This window comes from Bombyx mori, chromosome 26, assembly GCF_030269925.1.
Source record: "Bombyx mori chromosome 26, ASM3026992v2".
NCBI lineage: Eukaryota > Metazoa > Arthropoda > Insecta > Lepidoptera > Bombycidae > Bombyx > Bombyx mori.
Window position 1 is genome coordinate 537,174 of NC_085132.1, and position 25,921 is coordinate 563,094.

The window sequence follows — 25,921 nt, forward strand, 5'->3', positions numbered from 1 at the left end:
AACATTCTCCCCTTCACTCTACGAATCATTTAAATGCTAAAAAGCTTAAAATCAAAATACCCTTACGCTAATCTCATTTTGCAGCGACTCGGAGATGTGCTCTATGATAGAGTTTGTCGTGTTGTCGACTCTACCGGCGTGGCTCGTGATGACGTCATAGCGACGGTAGAGCTCGTCCCTCTCGTGTTGCACGGTGCGCTCTAGGATGTGCGCGGCCACCGACTGCTCTATGTCTCTATCCTCTGCCATATTTGAATAGTTTACACCTGAATTAATCACAAGATTCTATATTTATATCTATATTTCAACATAATCAGAATAATCCGAGATTTTTTGCTCCTACTCCCATAATTATTCTGTGTAGACAACCAGTTCAAGGCTCACTTGACGTTAATCAGACATCCAGAGCCCCTAAAGGGCCTGGTCTACCGGCAGACATGACGTTTCAAAGCTAAGCCCCAATATAATCAATCCCATCATCAGCTCTCGTAGTTAGTAAGCTAAGGAGGAAAGTCAACCAGCTCTACTATCGGCAGAGTGGCAGCCGAGGACAAGAGACAGTGCCCAGGACGCGCTGATACCTTGCGAGGGGAACCTGTCGTCTTCGTAAGAGTTGATCGCGTTGATGATGGATCTCTTCGCATCCTCCGGCTTCAGCTCCAACAGATCTTCGTCGCCGACGTAGCTGCGGGTCTCTTTAGAATAATGCACATTGGACTCTGAAAGAAATCATTAAAATCTTACGAGATCTTTGGTGTCATTTGAGATCATTCAAACTAGTTTACGGTTTAATCTTGCATTTTTATTATTATTACATCATTATTGTTATATTTTCGACTTGTTCACGATTACAGTTCCGCAGTCACGAGCAACTTCGAGAGCGTAGTCGTTTTCATTATATCTACGACTTGTGAAAATCAAAGAGAACATATTCCTTTTATTTATTGCTCATAAGAGCATATACCTATAAAGGCAGACCAGAATATGTCCCACCTGATGGTGAATGGTTACATGGACTTCAGCAATGCCAGGGACAGTGCCAAGTCGCTGCCTACCATTGTCTCCGCAAGCCTCGTTTGAAGAAGGACATTTCCTTAGTGCAGTAGGAAGGTGGTGCATCTACTAGTCAATATGAAAGTGTTTTAATTGGTAACAAAGCTGTTTCCCTTCAAAGACAAAACAGTCAAAATTGTAAAGAAAGAGAAACTTCCTCGCTAAAGTTGAATGAAGCCACGGCGTGGTGGTACCGGTGCAGTAGCGACAGTCGCAATGCCATCAGCGGCGCCCGGCCCCGGGGGGACCGTCAGGCCTCATACCGCTATGTACGAACTGCTGTGATTATGGAAACTTTTAAACTAGCGGTATCATTTTTATTTCGCGATAATTTACTTAGGGTAAGGTTTACTTTTAAAAATTGACTTTAATTTGGTGAGTCCCGAAATAATAGCATCAGTTGACGCTCGCACGCGGAGCACCCAAACCTATTCCTACGTCCGGAGACAAACACGAAATCCCTTCCAAAACTCATCCCTACCTCCCTGCCGAGTTTCATCGGCGGACTGTAAGTTGCCATCAGCAGTCTCATCATCATCGAAGCCACCTTCTTTATACTCTTCATCATTACAGTCGACGGCATCTTCAAGATTTCGAGGATCGTTTTTCTTCGCCGATTTCGGTCTCATTTTAACAGCTTTATAGTTTTTTTCTTCATCAGTGCTATCACCGCCTGATGAGTCAGGGTCGCCGACGGAAGCTGCACAGGAGTAATGTATATTTTATTTCACCAGTCTCCATTTTAACTTGACCTCAAATGATATCAAAGCTTTAGGGAAAAGGGGAATTTTGAAAAAACAGTGTTTTTCATTATTTTTTGTTAATACTTGAGATATTACTGGTGGCCCGGACGTCTTTCCAGTTTTACCAGGACAAATCGGCGAGCAAGGGCTCAACCAGGACGAGTGGGATGTGCTAACAGCTACCCGAGCGCCTCCGAAGGAGACCTAACAACTAAAGAGCAGCTGCTTCGCGAATGAATCTACTACCGGACCGGAATCGCGACCCGCTGAGAAGAGAAACTCAACGGGCTGATGTTTAAGTTAGGTTGCAGGTTAGGTAAGGCAACTCTTTGTCAAGTTCGACGAGTACGATTACCAGGGTCCTCAAGCCTGGTCCTAGTGTCAGAGCTAAAGGCGTCTAATGCAAAGGGTTATTGGATTCCTTGGATAGTTCTACATTGTCGTGTTCTGACCGTCTGACTTCAAAAGCTTTACTAAAAGAACAAGCTCACAGTACACTTACAACCACCTTCGAACTTCTCCTCGCCGATCTGGTAGCCGACCTGCCCGCGCCCGTAGTGCAGCAGCACGGCGCCCGGGACGCGGGTTAACGTCATCTTGGTTTTATCTAAAGTAACATATAACTCTGCACGCACTCGACCGGTGCTTGGAAGTGACGCCGAACACACAGCTCATGTTCAAGGCACTTATTAATAATAGCTTTCTTTTTCTAGTTGCTGAACGAGTTAGCGGTCCACATAGTTTTAGGTGATTGACATCCACACGTCATTGCGGATCCTCCCGATCCATTATCGGTGCTTTTAGGCACTACAAGCACCGGTCACCGTCCTCGTGGAACCCGTCACTTGCGATGAAAAGCTCGACGAGCGAATTAACCTATAGACACAGCCCACCGAGTTTCTCGCCGGATCTTCTCAGTGGGTCGCGTTTCCGATCTAACGGGAGATTCAGCTGCCCCTGGTATGCTGACGTCCATGGGTGGCTCCTCTGCCTACTGAGGCAATAAAAAAGCAAGGCATGATGTTTCTTCTAATTTACGTCGCTTCGACAGTTCGCTTTTGTAATATTACAATGGCAAGGCAATCTACACGTAAATAAATTTGCCCGGCCGCAGAGTGCGTTAGATCCAGTACCTTATTGAACACAAAACACGGCAGACAAACTAAAGACAGCCTGAGCGGCGTCAGACGCGCGCTCCCTTGGCGGACGAACTGTAGCTTTTAAATCAGTCATGAGGTACCTCCACTACTCACCAGGTACCTCTCCTCCCGTCAACTGACTGAGCGCGATCCTGTCGAAGGCATTGTCTCGACTGTAGCTCGTGGTCATCACCCGCTCTCGGATCTCGTGAGCCGGTATTAGATCCTGGTCCTTGTAGAACTCTTCCATGACCTTCTTATCGTAAAGCTTCTGCGGAAAATTTATTTTCATCTCAATGCTTAGTTACATTTTGACCCTGCGCCCTGACGCAGGATGGGTCCACTAGTCAAAGATCTATGAGCATTGGTAATGACCATCTATCAGATAACGCTAGAGATGCACAGTATGTGTATGAAGGCATTAAAAATATGTGAAGCGTGTGTGGCGGGTAGCCATCATACAACGCAAGATATTTGACAGATGCCTGAATCTCGCTTACGACATTTTCAAGATAAAGCGCATATATACAAGTTCCGAACAACAACATTCGGACCGTCGGTCTACCGAGCAAATATCACCCGCTCGGTGGAAGATCTTCCCTTTGTCGTATATATCTCCAAACTGGTGACCCCGACGTGACTCCCCTCCGAGACCGGAGGTCGTGTCATTTTAGTTATCGTTGTCCGTGCTGAGATTAGCTTGCAAGTGCCAGTGCTGCTCGAAGTTTGCGGTGAGTCGAAACTGAGCTTGAATGCTGCGTGATTGTCGCCAGTGCTGCTCGAAGTCTGCGGTGAGTCGAGACTGAGCTTGAATGCTACGCGATGAGGCAGTGTAGGTGCGTGCCGTAGGGCCAGGAAGCGCGGTGAATCGGCTGCGATGGTCCTGTTGAGGCTGCGATGCTGGCTTGCTGTGGGACGACTGTCGATGACTTGCTTTTATCTGCGAGAATGCGGGGATTGTGGCAGCCGAAGTTTTTGATGCGCTGATGATGAATCAGTAGGTTGCGATTGTTCCGTCGTAGGTCACCAGTTGTAACAATATACGACAAAGGGAAGATCTTCCACCGAGCGGGTGATATTGCTCGGTAGACCGACGGTCCCAATGTTGTTGTTCGGAACTTGTATATATGCGCTTTATCTTGAAAATGTCGTAAGCGAGATTCAGGCATCTGTCAAATATCTTGCGTTGTATGATGGCTACCCGCCACACGTGTTTAAAGCATAATTGAAATATTTATTTCTAGAGAGATCCACATGTCTATTGTTTTCAAAAAGCGGAATATCGGATATTGTAATGACACTCAAAATTCGAATTTCGCTATCGACGCAGACGCTTGCATTCGCGTTGTAACGTTTATGGACGATCAGTACTAGCTGAGCCATAAAGACACCCTCCCATTTACAACAATCAAAAGAATAAGAAAAAAAAAAGTAAACAGCTTTTATAACACCTCCACCACCTACCATTGGATCCACGGCGGGCTCTCCTCGATCAATCCTCGCCTGTCTCTCCACCTGTTCTCTCTCTAACTCAGCAAATATCTCCAAATCTTCAGCACTCGGCTTCAGATCTTCATCGTCACCATCGCGATCGGCATTGTTAATCCGTTGCATGTAATTAATTAAAGCGGTTCCTTCCCCTTGGCTGTGCACTGAGGAATAACATGACATGGATGAGGGGGCTGGCCCACGCCACCCGGTAGTACTGTCACGGTTACTTCTACGAGTTATAAGATGGCTATTTATCATCATCATCATCATCTCAGCCTGTTCACTGTCCACTGTCGAACATAGGCCTCTCCAACTGATGTCCAGTGCAGCCGGTCCGTTGCCACCTGCATCCAACGTGACCCATGGCTATTGTTCCAATATAATTGAAGGTGGTGGAAACAGGTTCAACCTTAAGCATGAACGCGATCAAAATTACGACTGCTATAAGCCGCGAGAATCCCGCAGCAACATCAGACCTGTGATTGCCGTGGCACACTGCGTTTCTTATTAATTGTACCACAAGAAACAATCAGCAAGATTATCTTTTAAAAAAATATGCTAAGCACATAAAATATTAATCGCCTTATTACACTTTTTCGAAAGCTTGGAGATCGTCAGGCGAACGCTACACTACATTCGCTCGATAAAGACCCCATTTTTTATTTGACAAAAAGCCGTTTCATAAAAAAGATTTCTTCAAAACATGCTGCGTATACAAAAGCGCATATCACTTAGAATATCGCGAGACAATACGAGTACTAACTATTTGCAGTAAGTTATAGTGACCGGGCCATATTACAAAAAACAGCATGTAATTCATTAAAACATTTCGAATCTAACGAAATTGCGAGATTGACGTCCGTCACAATCGGTACATCAAATTGACTAAAAAGTTTAAATATTCGTAAATGCGCTCCTACATGCTCCGGTCGCGGTCCGGTCGTGATCCGGTCCGGTCCCGTGTCCAGGGCTCGTGACTCAAACTCAAAGCGTTCTTTATTCAAATAACCCTTTACTTGAGTTTCAGATCGTCAAGTTACCATTATGCACTTTGCGCTTTAATCTTTTGTTTTTATTACTTTATATTTACTATTTATTAGATGTAAGTTCTAAGGTCTCAGTATAGTTACAACGGCTGCCCCACCCTTCAAGCAGAAACGCATCACTGCTTCACGGCAGAAATAGGCGGGGTGGTGGTACTTACCCGTGCGGACTCATAAGAGGTCCTACCACCAGTGATTACGCAAATTATAATTTTACGGGTTTTGATTTTTTTACACGATGTTATTCCTTTACCGTGGAAATCAATCGTGAACATTTGTTAAGTACGTATTTGATCAGAAAAATTGGTACTCGCTTGCGGGATTCGAACACCGGTGCATCGCTAGATACGAATGCACCGGACGTCTTATCCTTTAGATCACGACGACTTCAAAATAGGTGATAATAACAATTAGTTCACTTAAACGAGAGTAAGTGTTCCCCGCCTTGAGACGTGAGGACGAAACTCAACTTTGTTGTATAGCGGACGAAGCGGCGCGGTAGTACCTGGTAGACAAAACAGCCACTACGCCTATTGTATCAACATTTAACTGCTCACCGGCGGGTTTTTGATCTCCTAAGCTTCTATTGAACTCACTTCTGTCACCATTTTCTTTATCTTTACATTCAACTTCATCTCTACTTTCATCTTTAGTATCGTTCAAAGGTATTTCTCTTATAGTTATAGTGGACATGGTCTTGATTATATCTTTATCTGCTTCTCTAATCATTTTGTCGCTTTCATCATTTTGACTGCAAATAGTAGTTCTAGAACAATCGCCAGTACATTCGCTTCCTAGATCTTCCTTCGTAATTGAAGCTTCATTGCTGTTAGCATTATCTTCATGAGGTCGCGGATGAACTGTATTTTCTGGTATTGATGCTCCGCTCTTTGTTTCTTGGCGAGAATTTCGTGGACTTTGTTCTGTGCTTTCCGTATCAGTGAGTTCTTTGTCCTCGTTCTCTAAAACTTCGTTTCCACAAAGTTCCCCTCCAGCCTCAATAATCTCAATGAGAGGCTTCTTTTCCACATGAATTGTGTTACTAATCGTTTTTTCATAATCAATTTTGCTATCTTGTTCCTTGTGCTTTTTTGCATCTAAAATACAAAGATTTTACAAAAAAATTTTACTCGTTACGTAAGTATCGCTGTATTAATTTTTTGCTTAGAGATTTTTGCTTAGATGGTTGGACGAGCTCACAGCCCACTTAGTGTTAAGTGGTTACTGGAGCCCATATACATCTACAACGTAAATTCGCCACCCACCGTGAGATATAAGTTCTAAGGTCTCAAGTATAGTTACAGCGGCTGCCCCACCCTAACCCCCCGAAACGCATTACTGCTTCACGGCAGAAATAGGCGGGGTGGTGGTACCTACCCGCGCGGACTCACAAGAGGTCCTACTACCAGTGACGTATTTATTATGGATAACACAAAAAAAAACACTAAAAAAAAACGATTTACTTTCCAAAATCTTGCTAACGCCTCTCCTTTCCACGTGCGGTTCTTGATTGTACAGTAAATTGTTGAGAGCTTGGAAATCTGATGCAAAATCCCTAAAAACATTACAATTATAGAGCGTCTGATCAGTCTGATGACGAGACTGCGCCGACACAAGCTGTCGCCGACGGCCGCGGGACGCCTGTCGTCTCACTACACCACTTCACACTCCGGGCCCATATGTGAAGGTGGCGACAAGCTGATCGTCACATCTATGGGACCCCTGCAATCAGCAAGGAAGTTCATCAATCTGCGGTCATCTGCTCTGCACCGGTCCACTCACCCGCGGCGCGGCTCCACATGTCCGGTGTACCCACTCCACTGGTCCCCGGACTCCACGGGGGGTTGATCGTCTATCTCCTGGACCAGACGTCTGCCTTTGTCCAGCTGTGACCATTCAATCTTTTTAGTGTCCGGCTCTAGAATAAAAATAATAAAAACAAATTAAATAAAGTTGGCATCAATTTCCTGCATTAGGAGTGAGTCAAGGAAAGATCTTCATCAATCATCTTCTAGTGACTGCTTAACATCAAGCAGCCCACTACCCTGTGCCCGAAGACGGTAAAAGAAACTTTTTTTTAAGTGAAACACAAACATTCAAGTTATATTCGAGTCGCGAGTTCCAACCAGCGACTTTTTTTTTTTATTGCTTATATGGATGGACGAGCTCACAGCCCACCTGGTGTTAAGTGGTTACTGGAGCCCATAGACATCTACAACGTAAATGCGCCACTCACCTCGAGATATAAGTTCTAAGATCTCAGTATAGTTACAACGGCTACCCCACCCTTCGAACCGAAACGCATTACTGCTTCACGGCAGAAACAGGCGGGGTGGTGGTACCTACCCGTGCGGACTCCCAAGAGGTCCTACCACCAGTGAATTCCATAATCGACAGCTTATATTGACGTTAGTCTCAGAACCAGTCTCACCAGATTTGTCATCATCACCAGACTCCTCAGAACTGTCTTCGGTCGTAGAACCTTCTGCCTCGGACCCCGACAGCATGTCCACCACCACGCCACCCTTCGTCACCACCACCTCGGGACTCGACTCATCCGAGTTCGAACCGATCTCTTGAATGTTTGATTGGCCAATAGGGTTATCTTCTACCTGAAAATTTACCAAGCACTTAGTATAGTCATTACTATATGCGTAAAGAAAGGAATAGCATACTAGCCTAAAGTCTATAAATAAGGTTTTTTTATTTAACAAACTAACTCTACCTATTACGAATCTTTCATCTTAATTTGTTTTCAAAGCTTTGTCAGCACATTATAAGAGAAGATCAGCAATCAAACAGCATTCCGCCACCATCTCGGCGCTGTAGTACAGCGTCAGCACAGCTTGTAGTACAAAGGGTGCGTTCCACTAAGCGCCCACAACGATCGAAATGCTCCTTTAGTCGTTCCACATAACGACCGCGGTCGTTGTGGTCGCGGCGAAAACGTCACTTATGACGTCATGACTTACGCTCACGCGAAGCCCACGACGACCCATCTAAAAAGGTGAGTCGGAGTGATCGTTGAGAAAATTAGCGGCGTTTTCAAAATTCAAAGCATCAAAAATGGCGACCGTTAAGCTTACGTTATTTTATGCGAAAAGAGATACTATCTGGAGCATTATTGCGACCTCTTAGCAAATATCCAAGTGCCAAAAAGCCGCCGAAAAGACATTTTAATTACATTTGAACGTAAATTAATTAAATACAGCACTAATATTAAATATAAAAGATTAAATTATAAATGTTTACAATATGAATCGATTTAAACAATAATTAAATAAGTTTATTTTCAAGGCTTACAGATTATAACCTAACCTCTTAAAGCTTTTTATTAACTCGCCGTTTGTATTATTTACCTCCACGCTCAAAACACTTTATAAATCCATTCCACTTGAGTTTACGACAGTAACGCTCACAAGCAAGTGGAACGGGAAAAATTGCGGTCGTGAGCGTGATCGTTGTGAACGCTTAGTGGAACGCACCCAAAGGAAGACATTCGCGTCTGTAAACAATGTGACCGATACCTTCGGGGGAAGTCCCAGTTTCTCTCTCTCCTCTCGTTCTCTGGCGTCTCTCTCCGCTCTTTTCTGGTCACGCATATTGATCAGATATCTGACACTTTTCATGACTTTCTCTTGGTCTCTCGCTATCCAACTGTTCGAAGGTGTTAGAAACATTAAAATAGCCTTCAGTGGTAAATACAGATACATAATTTGAAATCTTACGAAATGAAAACCATCGCTTGTAAAAGGCTTCCAACCATTTTCCTTAAGATACTTGGGCCAAGACGTGGACACTTGCGCCACTGGTCCGAGAGCTTAGAGTCGTTCAGAATGCTGTGTAACGAGCTATGCTCGATGTTGCTCTGGGGCATTGTATCCGGACCGAAGTCATTCGCTATAAAACCAAGGTCCAACTAATATAACATAGCTCAAAGTATAAGCAAGCTGAAGTGGCAATAGGCCGGTCATATCTGTCACAGACCGGTAGCCGTTGAGATAGACGAGTTCTAGAGTGGAGAGCGCGGACTAGTTAACATAGTGGAGGACACCCAGTAACAAGCTGAAGCATAGTGGGCAGTGGACGAGAGACCCAGGATCGGGCCACGTGGCGGGCTTTGGGAAAGGCCCATGTCCAACAATTGACTATAATAGGCTAATGATGACGATGATGTCGGGCATCAAGCACAGCATACACAATAATTCTCTCTTACTCTCTCCTACGACATGCAATGAACATACCGTTTCCTCTCTGCAATCTCCTCCTGCACTCCTCCACGCTGCCAGGCTTCAGCACACGCTCTGTCTCTGGGGAACACCGGCCTATTGTCCAAGTTTAATAATTCCTTCAAACGAAGCGTCAAGGTTTTCCTGTAAGCTGGTATATTCTTCACAACCGGATTTCCAGTCAAAACCAAAACTGTTAAATATAATAGACAACTGAAAGTCAAGTATATCACAGCTATACGTAACATTTTCAAATCGTTAAATCGAGACTTCTGGGATTATCCAGTAGTAGTAGAGACTGGTGCAGACGGGTAGATTGTGGTACCAAAGCTCACCTTGTGCCAGTTCATCCAGCAAGCGACTTTTGTGCCACCGTCAAAATTAAGCAGCAAGAATTCAATACAAACCTTCCTTTAACAGATTCGAAGTTTTGTTTTTCAGATATGGTTCAAACTTACCTTTTAGCAAAATCATATCAGATAGCACATCCACAATTAAGGGATCTTCGAGACGATTGTAAGACAAATCTAGGACTGACAGGTTCTTGCATAATTTTAAGTGTTCTAGGTCATCTGTAATTAAAAACATGAGATCAAAGGTGGTTATCAACCTCGAACTTGGCGCTGGCTGGAATTCGATGGGACAGTATTCGTCTTTCGCTCAACTCGACTTGTGTTGGGAGGGCTATCTGACCGATTCGACCAACACCTACTCTTTGATGCGGTGTGTTTAAGGCAATCTTAAACTTTAAATAATCGATCAGAATAATTTTTTTATCGAAACTAGCACAGAAATACAATCCACGTTTGAAATACAATGTTAAAAGTGAAGTCTAATGACACTAAGAGTCTCCGTCGGAAGAGAAGCAAGAGAAGCAGAGGAGGGTGAATTTAAGCAGATTAGTTGTCTATACGTATTCTAATTAAAATCACCAGCCCTTACCAACTGTTGTCAGCATATTGTGTGCAATGCTAAGCGTATGAAGATCAGGCACTGCATCCAAATTCTCAATCGTCCGTATAAAATTATGATCCAAGTTCAGAGTGTCCAGCTTAGGGCATCCAGTGAGATTCTCAATTTTCCTCACGACGTTGTAATGTAGATATAGACATTTCAATTCAGATAACGTATCTAATCCTTCAATCCTCTCGATCCCATTGTTTTCGAGAAATATACACTTCAAACCCGTGTACTCTTCCAAATTTTCAATCTTCGAAAAACCCTGGAAATTTTTAGGAATGTTTTCACTGATCATTTTAAACTGCACAATCCAATTGCTCAGAATGCATATGGCGACCGAAGTTGTACTTATTTTGGTCTCGTTAATGAATGGGCCCCGTTTTCATGGCACATGAAAATATCCTAATTATAATTTGGGTAATTACTGGTGGTAGGACCTCTTTTGAGTCCGCACGGGTAGGTACCACCGCTCTGCCTATTTCTGCCATGAAGCAGTAATGCGTCTCGATATGAAAGGCGGGGCAGCTATTGTAACTAGAGATCTTAGAACTCATATCTCAAGGTGGGTGGCGGCATTTATGTTGTAGATGTCTATGGGCTCCAGAAACCACTTAACACCAGGTGGGCTGTAACCTCGTCCACAAATCTAAGCAAAAAAATGAAAGTAGTGACGACCCTCAGCGTTGACGGAATGACTGAACAGCAAGAGGGGAGCCATCGAATGTGGAAAATTGAAACGATGCTGATCTGGGGGCCATGCGGGCTATACTCAAGGCAGATTGATGTTAAACAGACGGGCAGTAGTGAAACTTTTTCCGTGTCCCGCCTCAACCAGTGGGATGTTGAGCAAGTAACAGATAAATGAGTCATGGATCCAAATAGGTATATTAATTTAGGATATAGATCCAAGCCGATCATACCGATATAGATCCGAACCGATCATAGGAACAAGCCGATAAATACACACATTTGTACATGTACATGTATTGCATTTTATTTGAATTCATATTCTTTGTTTTAAGTCTTCATTAACAAACCTAAAAAAACCTTTCCAGTTCTGTTTAGATGAAAATCTGGCGAACCTCGCCTAATGAACTAAAATGCTTAGTTACTAGTATATTACGAATAATTAGCTTCCCATAACGAAATCTCTGATGAAACGGACACAGGTAATAAAATAGTACGCTTGCATAAAAACAATCGTTTACGTCTTATTGTTAATATAGACACAAATTTACCTTTCAATCCAATCTAGTATCAAAATTTCAAGTTCTTTGTAACTAAAATTACTCTAAAATTTTATTTGGATTATTGGTGCTCTCATAAGACGCGAGTGTCGTCCGTCACTCTTCGTTATTTATTACGGGTCCATAAAGTATGAACCTGTTATGACAAGCAATTCACACTGCTTTGTCCGTGTTAGTCAGTTGTTTCATATCTTATTATAACATCAAACAATAATTCTTAAAGTCTCTCGTGTAATTTCTTATTCTCTTGATAATATGATAATAATAATTATCGTATATGCTCAGTTAAACAACAAACCACACGAAAGACCTACATATCCAATACCGTCTTTAGCATAAGGGCACACGGGGCCCGTGCCCAGGGCCCCCATTCTCAGGGGGCTCCGAAAGACCGACAATTTCTCTCACACGCTTATTCTCAAAACATTTTTGTCGGGCACATTACACTTTTTTCACAAATCAGTAATCAGAAGGTATTTACAAGGCATATACTATGCCTATAATAGAAGATTTTGCTCAACAGAAATCCCGAAAGAAACCGTTATCGAAATCGTAACCAAAAAACCAGCAGCATTCTAATATCATTAATGATAATATATTATATCGTACTGTATTTGATTACCTATAATAAATGGTCATACTCAGTAAAAAAATGTTATTATAATTGCCTTTTTTTACTTTCCAAAAGGGCCTCAAATTCTTGTGTGCCCAAGGGCCCCATCCTAGTTTAAGACGTCCCTGTACATATCTACAACGTGCTCGAAATTGGAAAGTGAAATAAAAAACGTGTTTGTTACGACAAATTTATTCAGGGTCGATGAATATTGTTAAGCCTACTAACATACGCAGAAGCTCCTTTCAGGTGATACTAGACCGGGGAAGGACCGGAACTTATTGTCAATGGATCTTGTTTGTATTCCCATTTTAGTGTTATTATGTTAGTTATATCTATTACTTAGTATTAAAATTCAAACAAACAATAATATTCGATCAAAGTAAACTCTTCAGATTCAGTTCAACTCTTCGGGAAGAACCACAGCCGGCTCAGGGATAATAGGGAAGACTGGTTCGGGCAAGATCACGGGCTCTGGTAGCACGACGCCGGGTAGCGTAGGCTCCGGCAGGATCACGGGCTCTGGTACCACGACACCGGGTAGCGTAGGCTCCGGCAGGATCACGGGCTCAGGAGCGATGACGCCTGGGAGAACCGGTTCTGGTAAAATAACCGGTTCGGGTTTGGGGGCCGGCTCAACTGGAGTAGGGATGGGATCGACTGGGATGGGAATGGGGTCAACAGGGGTAGGAATAGGGTCCACTGGGGTAGGCACGTCGACTGGGGCCAGTGCGGGCGCGTTGACGTTGACAACGAGTTGCACTAGGGGCGGCGCCGGTAATGCCACCGCAACGGCAAGAATGGCAGAAAAGGCAATGATAGTTTTCATTTTTTGGCTGAAAATAAAAAAAACACATTTAATTTTATAATTTTGCACAATCTAGTATTACCAAATACTTAGGTAATGAAACTGCGACATGAGCATTTGTGAGCCTGCAAGGGTAGGTACCATTTCAGTTTAAAGGATGGGGCAGCCGTTGTACAGTTAAACTGAGACTTAAAACTCATTTTTTCATGGTGATTGGCGGCATCCATGTAGCTGATGTCTATAGGCGCTGGTGACCCCGTAACACCAGATGAACCGTGAGCTCTCGTCTACCCAATTAAGCAATATAATATAAAAAAACCTTTTGTGTGTAGACAAATCGATCAATCTTGCATAATCATTACGTGGACACCATTTGTAAAAGTAGGTTTATATTTAACGAAAACTATTTACTCATATAGATTTTACGATCCACTCAAGGCGCAGCAATAAAATTTGAAAGAGGATGATTTTTTTTGTGTAGAGAGACCATGTCAGCGTCACCGGATTAGTAGGTGAGCTCGCGGGGCTCAAACCTGACACTGTTGCTAACACGAACCTTAGCGAGAGCAGAATCTACCACCGGATCGGAAACGCGACCCACTGAGAAGATCCGGCGAGAAACTCAGTGGGGTAGCGGATGATAGTCATGTTGTCATGTCTGTGAATTTCATTAACCACTTATTACAAACGCGCGGCGAACTGATTTCAGCGGATGCCCACAGCAAACATTTACGTCCGTCTGGTGTAGTGGTAAGTGACATGGTCACTACACTAGGGGGTCGCGGGTTCGAATCCCGCCAAGGGAAGATCTTTGTATGATAAATATATATGTCTTTTCCAGGGTTATGGATGTATATTAAATATATGTATGTATATAATAAAAATCTTATATTTATTTCCGATATCTGGTACCTGTAACACAAGTTCTTTACGAACTTATCACGGGACCAGTTAACGTGGCGTCATTGTTAGTAAAATATTTATTATACTTAAAATAAAATTAAAAAAAATATACTATGTTTCAATCTAATTAAGTTTTTTTTTTTTTCATCTTTGAACATAGCAATCATTTTAGACAATTTAGGGATGATTTTTGTTATAATTTCATTAAAAAACAAATTCACAAACTCACCTTGTCTAAACGAATATCGAATTGAAGCACAAATTCCACTATCATCAACACGACACATCGTTATATACGAAGCGCTAATCCGTTATTGGGCAATAGGAAAATATATCTCTATTTAAAACTCCGTATTTCGCGGTTCCACTCGTGTTAAATCTTTATATATAAAAATGAATTGCTGTTCGTTAGCCTGGCTAAAACTCGAGAACGGCTGGATCGATTTGGCTAATTTTGGTCTTGAATTATTTGTGGAAGTCCAGAGAAGATACAAAAGGTAGATAAATATGAAAACTCCGTATTTCGCGGTTCCACTCGTGTTAAATCTATATCTTTATATATAAAAATGAATTGCTGTTCGTTAGTCTCGCTAAAACTCGAGAACGGCTTGACCGATTTGGCTAATTTTGGTCTTGAATTATTTGTAGAAATCCAGAGAAGGTTTAAAAGGTAGATAAATATGAAAATCGGAAGTCGAACGGATTCCTTTTGTTTGTTTTAAGTTTATGTTATACAAAAGTTTAGGTCTTTTATTTATCGATTGAGGCACTACGAAGTTTCTTTTTTATGATTGAAGGATTACTGGTGGCCCGGAGCCTTTCCAGTTTCACCAGGACAGGTGGGCGAGCAAAGGCTCAGCCAGGAGGGGTGGGATTTGCTAACAGCTACCCGAGCGCCTCCGAAGGAGACCTAACAGCTCAAGAGTAATTGCTTCGCGAATGAATCTACTACCGGATCGGAATCACGACCCGCTGAGAAGATCCGGCGAGAAACTCAGCGGGCTGATGCATGGGTTAGGTTGCACGTCGACCTCTTTGTCGAGTTCGACGAGCACGGTTACCGGGGTCCCTAAGCCTGCTCCTAGTGTTAGAGCTGAAGGCGTCTAATGCAAAGGTTATTGGATCTGATGGATCCCTAAGGACGTGTCTGGCGCGTCGACGATAACTGGCTCTTGCGTGATCAGGATTCAAGAAGTAGTCAGCTGCGGCAACGATAAAGCGATTATCATGACGCATAGCCTTTTCGAAGTAACGTTCCGACGCTGACTTCATGTGTTTTCGGATCGACTCGAGGTCCAGGTCGTCGTGTAAGTCGATGTTCCTCACGAACCACGGAGCTCCGACGGCAAATCTACAAAAACGAGATTGTAGAGATTGAATAACATTCTTCTACCGCGAAGCATATGCTATACAATTGAGATTTACACCCATGTCCCGAGGTGGATGACGGCATTCACGCTGTTGCGTCTAAGAACTCCTGTAGCCACTTAATATAGGGTGGGCTGTGAGCTCGTTCACCTGTCTAAGCAATAAAAAGATGTACAAACACATCAAAAGCCAATTTTATATCAATGCCTAATCAAACAGAGCAACCAAATATTAATCTATAGCTCCTTCAATAAACTAATTAGAAACGATATCCCTTCTTATTTTGTTAAATGATAATTTATTGTTTTATTTCTCAGGAAATCAGATAAACTTACAGATAATTACAAGTTCTATAACCAGTTAACCTATACATAAATAGGCAAAAACAAAAAACAAGGTTAAGTATAGTATAATTCTATCTTTTGGAACCAATTTCCTATTTCTTCTTTTTTTTCAGCTATTATAGCTGTCAATAAAAAAAATTGGAAACCGAGTAGGTATATTTATTATTTACAGAGCTCATTTATTTTGAAAAAAGAGAAAATATCTTTCTTTTTTATAATTAAGCTTTCATTTCTGTTTTTTTAAATAGTCTGGTTTATTTTCGAAACATCAGTTAAAATAAGAAAAAATGATTATGGTCGAATTTCGATAATTTGTTTTGTTAAAACATAAGTCCGCAGTTAGTTGTAGTTGAATTCCCATATAGGTACTATCGGCCATCGGAATAGCAAATACTTTAAAAACACTAAAGTTTCTCAGATACACCACAATGACACTACGATGTATGAACAATATAAAATTATTAACAATCGATTAGATTAGAGATTACATTATTATTATATTATGCCACTCAACTACGCGTTTAAACAAGAAACTATAAAACTTTATAATCCCTTTGACGGAACTCATTCGTAAACTGATTAGGTAGTCAAATCATACGACTCCTACTTAGAAATTATAATTTGCGTAATTACTGGTAGGACTTTTTGTGAGTCCGCACGGGTAGGTACCACCACCCTGCCTATTTCAGCAGTAATGCGTTTCGGTTTGAAGGGTGGGGCAGCCGCTGTAACTATTCTGAGACCCTGTAACTCATATCTCATGGTGGATGGCGGCATTTACATTGTAGATGTCTATGGGCTCCAGTAACCACTTAACACCAAGTGGGCTGTGAGCTTGTCCATCAATCTAAGCAAAAAAAAAATTAAGGTTATTTGGTCCCTGTTCAATTTCTGAACGTCATTGTAAAAAATGTGTCAGACGTCCGCCATGACACTTTTCCACTTTCAAATCCAGTCGCTAAGAGCGAAGCAGCGATTTTATATTTCTTTGTTTACAGTCTTTAATTTGTCATATAAGGACAGATAAATATATCAAAAACAATAAAAACAGTCCACGCTCATTTACCACACCGCAACAGTCCCCCAAAATAACACCCGACATCGACACAATACTCCGCAGGGTCGCCGATCTTTTTCAGCTAGTAAAGTCATACTTGTTGTATTATATACCGATTTAAGCAAATGCGCATTCTAGATAAGGCCATGACCTTTTAATCCGACTACGAAGACCTAGTTAAATATTATAAAAACATACATGCAAATGTAATTATTAGATTCGTATATAATGAATGGTAAGGAAGCAGTCAATAGCATCGCCAATTCTACAAGCCGACTTACCTTGAAATGCAAATACAGAATATCGTTAAGATACGGCGTACAATACAGCTTGTGCTGCTTGCAATGGTTTCTTATAAACTCCTTCGTCATTCTCGGGCCTTTGTTCATTTCCTCCATCTCCTTCTCAATCTTTTGCTGGAACTCTCGCTGCTTCGCTTTCGCATTCTCCGCCGCAGTCTTCTCTTTTTCGAGATCTTGCTTATCTGATAGGTAAAGAAAAACCGAAACGTGACTAAAGTACTTGCTTAATGTAGAACTACACATAAATACGTTTTGTTTTATGAAAGTTTAGCTAATTAGCCTGCTTTCTGAGGCAATTAGCATTTTTTTACACTAGACAGTTAGAATAGCCCACGGCCCATCTGGTTTCAAGTGGTCACCAGTACTCATAGACTTGACAATGTAAATTCCGCTATCCACTTTCAGACAAGAGGCTGTAAAACGATTATTCCACCCTGCAAACAAAATCGCATAGCTACTTTACGGGAGCTAAAAGCGGCGTGAATACCTACTCATCCTAAGTCATATTCCGCGCTACCATGCCAACGGAGGTAAACGACCTTAAGCCCATCTGAAGGTGGGAAGCCAACGCTATTTACTCATGGATACCAGAGGCGCAAGCAGGCCGTGCCTGCCGTAACATGGCCATGCCCAATGTGTAAAATTTAAAACACTAAAAGACAAATGTTTGCACACTATACAGCAGAAACCCGTTGTCTAATTTTCATCCTGCCTATATCTCACGAATTTATCTATTTATCGATCAGAAACACTTATTCGTTCCAATTTGGAAGGTATGACAATGTAATTTATTAGTTGAAACCTCAATCTCACGACTGAAAGTCATAATTAAATAGTCAGCTCCCACCGATAGAAATATAATATTTGTCAACAATATTAATCGAGATGTCTCGCTACACCATTTTAAGCGATATTAAAATAATAGAGATGTAATAAAAACCGTTAAATTCGTTCTTATCTGGAGGGCAGACACTTATATTAGTTTCCCTTTTGTGGTCTCCCTGAGCCTCCTCATCCATTTCAAATGCTGGCAGCTCTCTCACTTTACCCCCAACTAAAGGACTCTTCCTGGTTTCCTCTCTTCTTAACAAATTATTAGCTAATCTCAATACTTCTTTGTTATCTTTCATTTTATCTTTAATCTCGTATAACAAATCGTTAATTCTATTGTTCCTTTCCAATTCCTTATTTTCTAATTCAGCCAAATTCTTATTTTTCTCATTCTTGCACAGTTCTTTACGGGCATGGTCTTCTGCGTTATTCTCTTTCATCTCATCCGAACTTGTTTTTCTGAACGCTTGTTCTTTCTTTGTCTCTTTAATATCTTTTTCTTCTTTTATTGTTACGTCATTTTGGAGCGGATGTAAAATTTGACGAGATTTAATCATAATATCATCAACCTCTTTGATAAACGTTTTGCATTCCTCATTCCTGATTTCGTAAGATTCTTTGCATTTGTTTATTCTATCCTCGTGGTGGTTTATCTCTGCGTTTAAATTACAAATAGCTGAGTTAATATCGTCTATGTCAGCAGATGAAACCGTTGGACTTACTACTTCTGGTACATTTATGTTTTCTCTGGGTACAATTGAAACTTCTCGTCGTCTCTTCAAAATATCACCCTCTTCTTTAATTTTTTGATAGGCAATGTTAGATTTCCTAGAATTCTCTAAAGCTTCATTCACATCGTTTAGCAGTTCGTTCATACTGTTCAATTTGTTTGTGATATCTTCACGTATCAACGTGCTCAGATTTTCGGCACCTTCGACAATATTTCGCGCTAAGCTCTTCATTTCCTTGAATTCCATATCCTTGTTCTCTCGATTTTGTTTGTCGATTTGGAATATGTCCTCTAAAGCTGTTTGTAAGGTTTGTTCCATATTTTCATCAAACTTCTGTGATGTATTTTCTCTTTCCGACTTAGATTGAATTTCGTTTGTGTTCGGTGAATTTCGTAAAGAATTTTCAGTTACCGAAGCGTTATTTAACACAGAATTAATATCGCGTAAAGCTTTTTCAGTATCTTTAAGTTTAGCTTCAAAAGTTTTGGGGAATACTTCTTCGTAACTAATATTTTCTTCCTCTATTTTATTAGCAGTCACTTTCTTTACTTCTCCACTCAGGTTAGGTTTAACTGGATTATCGGTCAAAGATATATTCATGGCTGCATTGATTGAGTAACTCTCCTTGACCTCTTCAAAGGCCGAGCGTCTTTTTTGACCTTTTACAAGTTGTACTGAAGATTCTTTTAGAATTTTAGCATTCTTTATATCCGGAGTAAATATTGCATCACTTTGGTCTGCGTTGGGATCTTCGTATCTGTCTGCTAATTTTAATAGCATATCTTTTGTCTCTTGATATCTAGTCTCGTAAGACTTTTCAGAATATTGACTGACGACTTTCTCAATGGCTTCCAAATCTTTTTCATCAGAGTCAGATTCTGAATTCTCTTTATTTTTTTCACTTTTCGGATTAATAGTAGCCTTCAAACATTTAACTTCATATGCATTAACGGAATGCAATAAAGAAGCCATATTTTTATAGTTAATTTTATTAACTTCCGAACTACTAGAAGCACTGTCAATTTCCTTTCTCATATCTTCATAACCAGGCAGTTTTATTTCTTCTATTGGAACAACTATTTCACTGCGTTTCTCTCTATCTATCATGATTTGAATTTGTTTAGATTTTTCGGCTATTACCTGGCTATCTTTTAATAATTCTTTTATTTCTTCTGATGTTAATGGTCTATTACATTCTTCAAATTTGGTAAAAGGTTGACCGGTCATCACATCGTATTCTGATTTTACTTCACCTAGAGCGGAAGCTGCAATGTATGGTCGGTCCTCAAGTATTAATGGCTTTAATTCATTTTGAATAGCTTTTTCTATTACCTCTTTGGGCAATTTGAGATCTTGAAAGAATACTTCCAGCTCTTTACGTTTTAACTCTAAATAAGATGGATCATTAAATTTTTCGTCTTTATTAGTCATTTTAAAATAAAAAACACACTGTAATAACTTTATCAGTTAGGACTTCTATCATAGAAAATTCACTTTATAGCTGCTAGCAATTTCTATGTCGAAAATGTACTTTTTTCTTGTTTACGAATTTCCTTGGCAACAGCTTTTCGTTGATCGATATTTTATTCAATATTCAAATTTGGCGCATTTACAGACAATCAGAGATAATGTTAAAAAGGCGATCTATGCACAAAAAAGTCAGTTATCAAATATGGTAGCGAAATAAGTCAAAAACTATTAAATAATATAGGAAAAAAGCCTATTTTTAATCAATGAAAGTTCATAGTAAATAGATGGTGAATTTATTAAACTTGTCCCGTCCGCGCATTGTTGGAATAGCCCTGTAGGCTACCAGCAATTAGTTAGAAAAAAACACGTGTATTTACTAGCCTCTTTGAAAAGATGCGATTTTATTCATATAACTTCAGCCTGTAATCAATTGAAATGAAAATAAATGAAACGAGATGGGATGGGAGGGGAAATAAAAGCTAAATAAAATGGTGTTGAATGGTAATGAATTAATTGAGACTTCAGTGAACTTTTTAGAACCCGTTAAGCGACTTCCGACTACTTATTACTTTATCACACTTTTGGACTTTCAAAGAGGGTAAACGATGAAAAAGACACTATTTTTACAGGTATAAGCCTAAAGAAACCCTAAATTAATAAAATAAAACAATAAACACAATTTCGCTGCTCGCGTTCCCGCTAAAAAGTATCTAAAGTATATCGACGCTTGAAAGGCAAACGTGACTAAGCGACAATAACTGCTTTGTACATAAATGATAGGCAATAACCATACTCGATGCGCAAAAAAAATATTCTAGGTCTATTATAATAATTTTAATCCTACAGTTAGATTTGTTAAAATAGATTTTTTTTCAGGTATTTCAACTTTAAATTATTATTAGTCTACTGTAAAGTTCACGCATTGTCGCTTAGTCATGTTTGCCTTTCAAGCCTCGATATGTAATTTAAATCTATACGCAATATTATGTTATTCTTTACATATATATATCATACAGTTAAACGAAAAATTTTAATTTTTGGCGGGAACGCGAGGAGTGAAGTTGTGTGATTTGTTTTATTTTGTCTATTTAGTGTTTCTTCAGGTTTAAATGTGCAATAGCGGTGGTTTATTAATTGTTTAATATCTGTGAAAATGCACAAATGTGGGAAAATGAAACAAAGCCGCTGGACGTAACGTAAGTTCTGGGGATCCTCCAAAAAATTCCACCGAAAAAATCTCAGTAAATGACCACCATTTTACTGAGATTATATTTCATCCCATATCATCTCATCTCATTTAATTTAATTTCATCCCAGTTGATTAATGTCTCAAATTAATCTTCTTCATTTCATTTCGTTTCATTGCTCTCCATAGTATATTATAATTTTTCATAAAAATAAGAATATAAATTAAAATAAGACAGAGCTAAAGGTTTTAGTTACCAGGTCATAAAATTCCTTAAAAAAAAGTCTATCGAATTGATCACTTAACTCAAACAATAACAAAGTTTCTCATTGCTTTATCGTAACGTAGGTACGGTACCTATTTAATCATTCCTACAATTATTATTGAATTAATGTAATAAATTCTTAACAACCAAAATGACGGACGAACGTAACTTCCGTTCGTCCTACTACGAGAAAGTCGGTTGCCGCGGAGTAGAAGAGAAGAAAACATTGGAAATTCTCATGAAAGAAAAACCTTGGGATCGAGTTAAATTGAAGCAATTTTGTCTAAGATTTACAGTTTTCGCTGATTACAGGAATTTAGTCTGGAAAGTACTACTAGGTATGTTAATCTCATTTTTACACTGGAGTTTCATTGTGAGCGTAGATCAGCAGACGAGTAGACGGTGTATCGGTTCTTAAGTTATCTCTGAAGACTGGACATCAGAACATGATTGTTTCCGCTCAAATTCGTTAGGTAAACTTTTCTGTCTTATTTCAATAATGGTAACCCCAACAAATTATATTTAAGCTTCGCAAATCTGTAGTTTAGAAATACTTAGACTTAGTATATCTATTCTATAGACATTCTATAGATATTCTAGTCTATAGACTATCTATTTATCTTTCAGACATCCTGCCTGTTTACCCAGATTCGTATGAATACGTGATGAAACAGCGGACAGAGCAATATCAGGATCTCCTATATGCGGTTGAGAAGTTACAATTGATTGAACCATCAGAAATATATGACGGTTCAGGTACCCCTCAGAGCAAAGTATTCCTGGAGATGTGGGTTTTAGAAAATGAAGAATGGAAACCACCTATATTCCCAGAGACAAACTTTAATGTAAGCTGGTATTAATGAGTTTTTTATTTTTTTTTATTGCCTAGATGGGTGGACAATCTCACAGCCCACCTGATGTTAAGTGGTCACTGGAGCCCATAGACATCCACAACGTAAATGTGCCACCCACCTTGAGATATAAGCTCTAAGGTATCAAGTATAGTTACAACGGCTGCCCCAACTTTGAAACGAAATGCATTACTGCTTCACGGCAGAAATAGGCAGGGTGGTGGTACCTACCCATGTGGACTCACAAGAGGTCCTACCACCAGAAATTACGCAAATTATAATTTTGTGGGATTGATTTTATTACACGAAGTTATTCTTTCACCGTAGAAGTCAATCGTGAACGTTTATTGAGTACTTGATTACAATAATTAATACCCGCCTGAGATTCGAACACCAGTGCATCGCTCAACACAAATGCACTGAACGTCTTATTCTTTAGACCATAACGACTTCAATTATATATATTAATGAGATATTATTCATGGTTGATTCATAAATTGTAACATTAAAGATGTTCAGTTTGTTATAATATGTAGGGAGAAATGAGTTTAAAACAGAAGTATATAACTTTTAATTAACCTTAGAAATACAATTTAAGACTGAGACTATCTGAGAAGTTTCTGCATTCCTCTTAAGATTTTCTGTTAAAAACCTTTCTGATTCTTTATTATTTCTGTTTAGTCTGCAGATACATTTCTCCCAATTGCTAAGACACTCAGGGAACTTTATGATGATCCAGTGGATGTGTATTGGTTCAGTAAGAGATTTACAGAGGTTGTGAAGAACATGCAGAAAGATCTCAACAAATTGAAGGAAGCATTCTATAATATGTTGGACAAACAAGATGGAGAATTGTATATGTGAGTTTGTAACATGCTTGTGAGCTGGTCTTTAAAATAATAGTAATGCAACTTATACAATATCAGTCTCTCAAATGAAAGATCATTTATCACACACACAACCTGGCTCTTGATGCTCTTGACTTTTGAAGTTGTTCTGACCTGAAGGATAAGATATCTGGTGTATTTGCATATGATATGTGACTATGGTGGTGATCTAATCCCATAGGCAGGTACCAATTTGTCTGATGAAATACATACTTAATTATATAAATGTTCACAAATTACTTGTGAACCACAGTGATAGAATAACATCACATAATAAAAATAAAAAATTATAATTTTCATAATTACTGGTGGTAGGACCTCCTGAGAGTCCGTGCGGGTAGGTACCACCACCACCCTGCCTATTTCTGCCGTGAAGCAGTAATACGTTTTGGTTTGAATGGTGGGGCAGCCGTTGTTACTATACTTGAGACCTTAGAACTTATATCTCAAGGTGGGTGGCGCATTAACAGACATTCTCAGCCCTAACAGCATCCTGAAGGCATTAACAGACCGTTATGACTGTCGGTACTTGAACCATTGTACCATGGTTCACTTGCGGACTAAATAATATTAGTAATAATAATGGTTGGTTCGAAGTAGGTATCAGCGGAATAGAATATTTGAAATGTATTCCACTGATAGCTACTTTTAATAAATGTATATTTTTTATTTGATTGGTTTTGTTAATGTTAAGTATATTTCAATGATACTATGTACACATATGGACTTATTGTTGTCTGAAATAAAATAAATCATTCATTCATCATTCATTCATTCATTCATTCATTTACGTTGTAGATGTCTATGGGCTACAGTAACCCTTCTAAGCAATAAAAAAAAACGACCGGCATGGTCAATAACTATAATAATTGCAATAATACACCAACACAAATAATCTGAAATGTTGAGTACATTATTGCTTAAAGTTTGGTTCTTCACATCATTTATACATACCATAGTGCATGCATGTACATGCATGCATGTACATACATACATGTACAGGACATGTAGAGCATACATGTACAGGTCTGCTTACCAATTAATCAAAAATAATATAAAAATATTCATTGATTATCTATATGTATCGCCTATTAGAATTAAAAAAAATTGACCTTATTTGTTAATGCCTGGAATATGTCTAACTGTATCGTTTTAAGTTTTGGGCCATTATTCATTAAGCTATTTTTTTTCCAGTTACTTGCAAGATATAAATGCATTGGAAGTAATACCATTGGTGAACTGGTTTAACTGCTGCTTTGCTGGAATATTGGATGATACATCTTTACCGAAGTATCTATACATTATTTTAATTTAATATTTGTTAAAGCAGACTAATATGATCTTGAATGAGATTTAATGGTCTTTTTTAGAATATGGGACAAAGTGTGCAGCGGAGCACCTAAAATTTTAGCATATGCTGCTGTGATGCTTGTCATTACTTTACGCCGCAATATTCTAAAAGCTAAAAATGCTGATGAAGTTGTAAAATGTGTAACAGAGGTATGAGTAACTTTCATTTAAAAAAACAGAAAAAAAATGTATATTCGCTTCAAAAACCGCTTTAAATATTTTTGTTATTAAATTTGAAAATAAATTCCTGAATAGTAGTTTATTTTCCAGATTCCAAAGCAATGTGAGGAGGTAGTGGCCAACAAAGCGATTGACTTGTGGCAATATTACGGAGCCCAACCGCAAAGCGACCAACTGGCGAAGAAATGATGTATGACCTTCTAATGGGTTGAACTCATTAGAAGGGAAATTTGCTAACGAAATGTTAAGTGGACCTGTAAACTTTTGTATAGTATAAGGCAGCATAATATAAGGTAGGCAGCGGCTTGGCTCTGCCCCTGGCATTGCTGAAGTCCATGGGCGACGTTAACCACTCACCATCAGGTGGGCCGTATGCTCGTCTGCCTACAAAGGCAATAAATATATATATATATATATATATATAAAACCCAAAGCTTAACTATACTAAAAATAATGTATAGTTTTGCTTTATAAATTAATCATGTATTTAGGTGATTATTGTTCTTTGAATGCAATAAAACTACTAGCTTTTTGTGTGTAAATAAAATTTGTGAAACCTACCTTATGCCGGAACCACACTGCGCTATTCGCTATTCGTTATGCGAGCTATTCACGCGCATACGGCGAAGTGTGGAGAGTATATTCGCCAATATTCGCTTTATTCGTACGCATAACACATAAGGACGAATAGCAAATACGCGTATCCGTCGACTTGTCGGTTTTTTGACACACTTCAAAGGACACGAATAAGCCGAATATGCGCATCGACTGCCCACACTTCGGTATGTCATTCGCTCGCTTGTGAGTTGTAGCGGTCGTGTATCGACGTGTCTTATGACTTGTAATCATCCACCAGCGTTTTCTTTTCGG

General features: G+C 39.7%; 3 protein-coding genes across 5 annotated transcripts in view; 1 reads left to right on the forward strand and 2 right to left on the reverse strand.

The window, feature by feature from the left end:
* LOC101744532 (uncharacterized) overlaps positions 1–20,444 on the reverse strand; it is a 21,738-nt gene extending 1,294 nt beyond the window's left edge. Inside the window, exons 1-16 of one of the 2 annotated variants that reach the window (XM_038020705.2) lie at positions 18,241–20,444; positions 17,280–17,482; positions 10,641–10,920; positions 10,157–10,270; positions 9,714–9,891; positions 8,997–9,126; positions 7,901–8,081; positions 7,252–7,387; positions 6,933–7,024; positions 6,027–6,566; positions 4,400–4,587; positions 3,050–3,206; positions 2,299–2,403; positions 1,535–1,753; positions 582–719; positions 67–242 (exon numbers count right to left, since the gene is read on the reverse strand). In XM_038020705.2, the coding sequence (XP_037876633.1) occupies positions 67–242; positions 582–719; positions 1,535–1,753; positions 2,299–2,403; positions 3,050–3,206; positions 4,400–4,587; positions 6,027–6,566; positions 6,933–7,024; positions 7,252–7,387; positions 7,901–8,081; positions 8,997–9,126; positions 9,714–9,891; positions 10,157–10,270; positions 10,641–10,920; positions 17,280–17,482; positions 18,241–20,293 (4,890 nt within the window). In that variant the 5' untranslated portion in view covers positions 20,294–20,444. Of the gene's footprint in view, positions 1–66; positions 267–581; positions 720–1,534; positions 1,754–2,298; positions 2,404–3,049; positions 3,207–4,399; positions 4,588–6,026; positions 6,567–6,932; positions 7,025–7,251; positions 7,388–7,900; positions 8,082–8,996; positions 9,127–9,713; positions 9,892–10,156; positions 10,271–10,640; positions 10,921–17,279; positions 17,483–18,240 lie in introns of both variants that reach the window. The other variant, XM_038020703.2, reaches the window with a different exon arrangement.
* Positions 12,695–14,717, reverse strand: LOC119630645 (uncharacterized). Of its 2 annotated transcripts, none has more exons than XM_038020709.2 (2): positions 14,459–14,717; positions 12,695–13,354 (listed from the first exon to the last, which is right to left on the reverse strand). In XM_038020709.2, exon 2 carries the CDS (start codon positions 13,345–13,347, stop codon positions 12,916–12,918), a length of 432 nt encoding a protein of 143 aa, XP_037876637.1. In that variant the 5' UTR covers positions 13,348–13,354; positions 14,459–14,717; the 3' UTR covers positions 12,695–12,915. The 2 variants fall into 2 exon arrangements, with proteins under 2 accessions (XP_037876637.1, XP_062532254.1); XM_062676270.1 differs by having other exon boundaries at positions 12,695–14,025; positions 14,342–14,490.
* Positions 20,445–21,776: 1,332 nt separating the features above from the next.
* Positions 21,777–25,598, forward strand: LOC101745446 (TBC1 domain family member 7). The gene is made up of 6 exons (XM_004932952.5): positions 21,777–22,121; positions 22,411–22,628; positions 23,316–23,494; positions 24,716–24,811; positions 24,892–25,021; positions 25,142–25,598. Exons 1-6 carry the CDS (start codon positions 21,935–21,937, stop codon positions 25,238–25,240), a joined length of 909 nt encoding a protein of 302 aa, XP_004933009.1. The 5' UTR covers positions 21,777–21,934; the 3' UTR covers positions 25,241–25,598.
* The last annotated feature ends 323 nt before the right edge of the window (positions 25,599–25,921 follow it).

Excerpts from the sequence above, each read along its gene's own strand:
- LOC119630645 (XM_038020709.2), bottom strand. The coding sequence starts at position 13,347 with ATGAAAACTATCATTGCCTTTTCTGCCATTCTTGCCGTTGCGGTGGCA.
- LOC101745446 (XM_004932952.5), top strand. The coding sequence starts at position 21,935 with ATGACGGACGAACGTAACTTCCGTTCGTCCTACTACGAGAAAGTCGGT. Across the intron at positions 22,629-23,315 it reads TCCCAGAGACAAACTTTAAT|TCTGCAGATACATTTCTCCC; the intron begins GTAAGCTGGTAT and ends ATTTCTGTTTAG. Across the intron at positions 24,812-24,891 it reads GATGATACATCTTTACCGAA|AATATGGGACAAAGTGTGCA; the intron begins GTATCTATACAT and ends GGTCTTTTTTAG.